The 6000-nt window shown below is 40.2% G+C and overlaps 1 protein-coding gene across 1 annotated transcript in view; it reads left to right on the forward strand.

The window, feature by feature from the left end:
• The window catches only part of LOC307187075 (uncharacterized protein), a gene marked incomplete at its 3' end in the record, with an annotated part of 54283 nt that extends 49227 nt beyond the window's left edge, over window positions 1–5056 (forward strand). Inside the window, exon 5 of the mRNA XM_079922819.1 lies at window positions 4871–5056. Within this exon, the coding sequence (XP_079778945.1) occupies window positions 4871–5056 (186 nt within the window). The remainder of the gene's footprint in view (window positions 1–4870) is intronic.
• Between the last annotated feature and the right edge of the window lie 944 nt (window positions 5057–6000).

Consider the following 6000-nt stretch of genomic DNA (forward strand, 5'->3'; position numbering starts at 1 on the left):
GGTTGCAGAAATCTGTCACCACACTGGGCCCTTCAGTTTACCCACTGGTAGGCAGTTCAGGCCCTGAGAAGCCTCATGCTTGTAGTAAAATGATTAGTTGATTTCTAAGCAGTTTTCAAAATATCATCCTGTTGCTGAAAAGTAGTAAGAAAGACATGAGGAAGCAAAGACTAAAGTTCAGTTTCCAGAAAGGCGGCTGCCACGTCCCTGTGTGGCGGCAGAGGCAATTTTGGCAGTGAAAGCAGTGAGTTTTATTAAAATGTTCCAAAATATTGTGCCTTGTGTGTGACTAATTTTATTGTTCCATTAGCTGCCTCCCTAGAGCTCTCCTCTGGAGAAGTATTAGTCATTATTAAATTAAAAAAGCCAAAGCCCTGCTGCTCCTCCCCTGTATCACACAACGTGGAGCAGCTCACATGACTGACACCCCGTGCCTGCATTTACGCACTGTTAGGGGCTCAGCCAAAATTGTAAACCACAAATCTGTGGTGACACCAGTTAAACCCATCTGTGTGCTTTCTTCAACACATGTCAATCCAAGGAGAAAGAATTGTTTGATGGGCACAGTGGTGGTGAGAATGGGCTTGAGGAGTTACTGGGAAGGAGGTTAAAATAATTGACTACTGTGTCCCGACTACGGAGGAAAGGACATGAGGGAGCTGAGAAAATGGGAGTGCAGGTAACAATCAAGATCGCCATGCAATGGAAGAGCAAGTTAAGTGGGTCGAAAGTTTTGTTCAAAGGATGGAATTTCCAAGTTCAAGGTTTCAAAGATTAAAACAATCAAAATTAATTAAAGGTCCAGAGTATTGGCATGAAAGTGCCTTGCTAAAATTGAGTGAAGATAAATGTCCTTGAAGTATGACTGAAGGAACTCTTAAGGGATTGGATGGGTCAGTGTGGGCACTGAATTTTTCCAGATTTATGTCAAAAGGCACACTGAGCCATGAAGAACTCCATGGAATTTGGAGAACTATCAAGACCATTCTATCTCTGTCCCAAATTCTCAATGTGTTTCGCATTGCAGTCCTTATTAGTGCAACTCTTAATTTTGTGTTAGGGGGAAAAAGATGATATATACTGGGAATCTAAATTTGGGGGCTATTTTAACCTACCTATTACTATACACAGTGCTCAGAAAACTGCATTAAATATCAAATGCTGAAATAATTACTGACACTCTGTGTGCAAGATTTCCTGGCTTTGGGATGGTTGAACAGAGGCCTCAAAGATAGGACAGCCAAAGAATTACTTAACTGCTTAAATATCAACAAACCTGATCTTGAAGTGAAGCAGCCAGTCACTTCAACCACAGGATAAAAGGAAGGTTATGGAAATAATGACTAAATGATCACCATACAAAGAGCTTGGAGGCAAAAGGCAGAAGTATCATCTTGTGTGTGTCTGTGTGTGTGTGTGTGCGCGGACACGTACTCACAAATGTTGTGGTTGTTGTTATTCTAAAGTTGTCAGCATGAGTTAGAGAAGCTAATTCACTTCATTTAGACTTAGATCTTTCAACTTTTCTGCTTACTCATGCCTGGATGTCCTTGCAGTTGATGTCTTCGAGTCTTGTACCTTTTACTTTGTTTCATGTAATTTGTTCATATCTTTCATTATGCCCTTAGTGTAAACATTAACCAAAAATTGCAGACATTAAAATAGGACTTTTCCCAGAAACTGAGAATCGATGTAACTTTTTCAAGAAGGTTGTCTTAACAAAGAATAGCAAACATATTTACTGTGCCAACCTCTAAGTATTTCATATTTATCAATCTATCTAATTCTAATCTATCTTATGAAGTAGATACAATCATTACCCTCATTATGTCAATATGGAAACCAGGCATGGAGAGATAAGTAACTTTCCCAAGATGAAGCCTTGATTTGAACCTTGGTGTCTGGCTCCAGGGTACCTGTCCTTAATCACAAAAACAATGGTCTTCATAGGGTGGTCCCCAGATCAGCAATAGCAGCATCCTCTTGTAACTTGTTAGAAATTTCAATTCCTGGACACCACATCAGATCTACTGAAATTTTGGAGGTGAGTCCTAGGAATTTGTGTTTTAACAAGGTCTTCAGGAGACCCTGATGCAGGCTCAGTTTGAGAAACACAGCAACACACCACCCTGCTCAGAAGCAACAAAGTGGTAACAAACATGCATAGATTGAAAAGGCTGCACTGATAAATTTCCACCCATGGCATGGGGGGTGGGGTGGGGGTGCTCAGAATAACTGTTGTTTCAAAATTTCTGGATTAAATACCCTCAGGCCCTGAATTCTACTGAAAGGAATTCACTTAAAAACCCACAACAGGGTAATGTTCATGGCACAAGCTGTCAGTATGTAGCTTAGAGTAGAAAAATACACTTCCTTCTTGTCCAGCATGGTTTCCACAACTGCCCATTTTCCATTTCAGTTGGAGTGGTTTTGGTCAAGCAGAGTGTTTTGAATCGCAGAGTGTTTTGAATCACAGAGTGTGGTCAAGGTAAAAAGTCATCCAACTTTTTCAGAGTGGCAACTATAGACACAGCTAAAGCCATCTGGCAAACATCTGCATTGTAAGCCCAGGCAACACTCTGCCAAATCATTGCAAATTTTGCATTTCTATCACTATGAAAAAGAGACTCTGTGTCATTTTCAGAGTTTCAACAATGTGTTTCCACATCATATTAAGAGATGAAATGTCATTACCTCTGGCTAAGGTCCTATATATTTTTAAAATATTCTTTTTGCTCAAATAATATATCTACATAAAAAGACTGAGAAGTAAACCAGCAGTTAACAGTGTCTGCTTCTGGCAAGTGGAATTATGGGAGTGTTTTTCTTCTTACATTTTTATGTCTCATGTCTTGACCTCTGTCCTGAACTCCAGACTCAAATATCTAACTATCCACTCAACATCTATTTAAATGTCTGATAAGCAACTCAAATGTTATGTGTAAAAAAACAACCACTTAATTTCTAGGCCCTCTCAACCAAATCCTTCCCCTTTCCTTACCATTTTAGTTAGAAAAACAAAACAAAAAACCATCTTACAAATGGCAAATTCTTGGACCAAATCTTGTTCTTCATTTTTATTCTCTTTCTCTCACAAACTGTATCCAATCTGGCTGAAATCCTGTTTGGCCAAATATACCCAGAATAGGATAACTTTTCATTAACATTGTAAAACTACCTTGATCCAGCTTACCACATTTTCTCACCCGGATTACTATGGTTGTTTCCTTGGTGCTCTCCGTTTTTACCCTGGCCCTATAAGTCTATAGTCCATAGAGTAGTCAGAGTGACGCCTTTAAAACATGAGTCAGATCATGTCATTTTTATTGATCAAAACTTTGCAAGGGCTACCAAGAACTGTGAAGAGTCTGAGATCTGATTTTATCTTACTCACAAGTTGATAAATTAGCCTATTATTATTTCATGGATGCTGACAGAAGACACAAGACTCCTGGGTCCAAAACAAGGATTTTATTACTCACAGCCTGGCAAGCAGCATGAGCATCAGCATATTTGTAGCAGTTCCTCATATCCTCCAAGTTCCAAGAGGGCAACACAATGGACCTAAATGATAATGTACATAGACAATGGGTCTCATTGTAGGAGAGGAAACACTGAGGTCAAGAAGCCCATCATTTTGTAGGAAGTACTGAGCAAACCTGATCTTTGTCCTGGAGGAAGATGTCACATCATCCCTCAAGGTTGCTTATTACAAACACAACCCTGAGAAATGGCCTGGGTAAAGAGTGGTCAGGACCTTGCATTCTTGGCATACTTGGCAAGACATGTAGGAGAGCAAGAAATTCATGGAAGACAGTTTCTCCCAACAGTAGCTCCCCATGTTCATCAGAATAAAAACCAAGGTCTTTGTAATGATCTACAAGGCCCTACACTATCTGCATTCCTCCACCCCCATGTCTTTCTGTCTTTGCAAACTATCTCTCTACTAATCATTCACCTTAACTTAGTCATACCGGCTTCCATGCTGTTCCTCACACAGGTCAGGTACAATCCTGCTTGGGACTCTTGGACTTACTGTTCTTCTGCCTTGAATGCTTTTCCTCCAGATGTTTTCAGGAGCTTGCTCAAGTGTTACCTTCTCAGTGAAGCCTTTCCTGACCACTGTATTTATAACTGCTACTTCCGAACCTCTTGGCACTCCCTATCCCCCTATCCAGCTTTATTTTTTACTTTGCACTTATCACCATCTGACATATTATGACATACTATGTATAATTTATGTGTATGTGTGTACATATATGTATATATATAACTTGTATATGTTTATTTTATTGTATATCTCTCATATAAGAGGAGAGGGACTTCATTTTGTTCACTGCCGGATCAGCAGTGTCCAAAACCAGCACTACAGCTCACAGTAGATGCTGAGTACATATTTGTTGAATAAACTAATGATTTTGTCTATTTTTCACATTTTCTAAAATAATCACTTTATAATAAGAAAAAATATTACTTTCTATATACAAGAAATTCCTAAATACAGCAAGTTGTTTCTATACCCAAACAACTCAGTCTGACCCCAGTCATGTCCCTGTTTGAGACAAGAATTGCTAGTAATTCTTCACCAAGAATTCTAGTTGACTAGAATTGCTAGTCAACTTCACCAAGCATTTTCCACATTTGGGGCACTTTATAAATTAGTTCATATAGTTTTCACAACATCTTTGTGAGGCATTACAAATGCCTTTTACCTATGAGAAAACTGAGGTTCAACTGAGTAACTTGTCTAAGATCACAGAGTTTGTAAGAATTGGGACTATGAACCTGGGCAGATCTGGGAAAGGAGGGCCACTGCTTGAGGCCCTGTGCTTTGGCATGCCTACCTCAAAATGTTTTAACTTCCTCTCAGGTGACTGGGACCAACTGGGTCCTGCAGTGCTGTCTGGGCAAAATGCCCTGGGCCTGGATGGAGAACTACATGGATCCTGAACTTATTTCTTCTCTTCCAAATGCTCTCCAACTCTCTACCCTGCATTGGGATCAACTGGATCCTGAGGAGCTGCAAAACTCACACTTATGGGTAACAAGAGACTGACCCAGATGTGGGTTCCAGGACAGCGGCTAGACAAGTGGATCACTCCCACTGGCTTTCGTTGGATCTCGTGAGATTGGGCCACAAGAATGGCAAACTCAGGTGACTCTTACCTCACTCACAGGCCATGTCCCAGGCTCAGAGATACTGGGTCCACTGCTAACACTTGGCCTTGAGCCACATGTTTGAGTCCTTGCATCATGACTTGCCTGTTTGTTTCAACCATGGTGTCTCTTATCTCTTTACAGCACCTGAGGATGGTAGGGGCAGTGGTCTTTTACCTCCCAACCCTGTGTACCCACACCCTTTCCTCAATATCTACATCCCGCTTCCAGCTGCATCAAAAAAGCCACCACAACTATCCAATGTTGCTTCAGCTGATGGAACAAAATCAGCTGCGACATACAACTCTGCTAAATACAGTTGCGTGCATTTGCTGTGATGTTACAACATGAAGTCTGTGCACATGTTGCCCTGAAGCCTGAATATCTTTCGTACTCTTGTCTAATTTCCATGCCCTTTCATCAGACTCCTCAGGAAAGCCTTCCCTGGTTCCTCCTGCATTTCCCTCCAGAGACCTGGTCTTCTTTGGAGTCACCCTTTATTTATACCTCTTTTGATAGTAATGGTGATACTGTATTTCTAATTATTACTTCATGAGACTGTCTTGCCCTCCAAACTGTGAAGTTCTTCAGAGCTATCTTTATATCTCCAACAATTTATCACCATACTTGGTCCATATTAAGTACTTAATAAATATTTGTTGAGTTAATGAATGAAGAAGAAAACCAAGAAGCACAGACCCAAGTGATTTTTGCAAAGTTTTAAAATGAATAACTTCAAATCATCTAAACGACGCTTCAGAAAGAAATATGTTACTTGAATCTACCACCAAATTTTATTGATTTCCTTATGGAAAACATGTGCTGTGTTCAAAGTCAAAGGAG

This window comes from Stenella coeruleoalba (assembly GCF_951394435.1).
Source record: "Stenella coeruleoalba genome assembly, chromosome: 5".
NCBI lineage: Eukaryota > Metazoa > Chordata > Mammalia > Artiodactyla > Delphinidae > Stenella > Stenella coeruleoalba.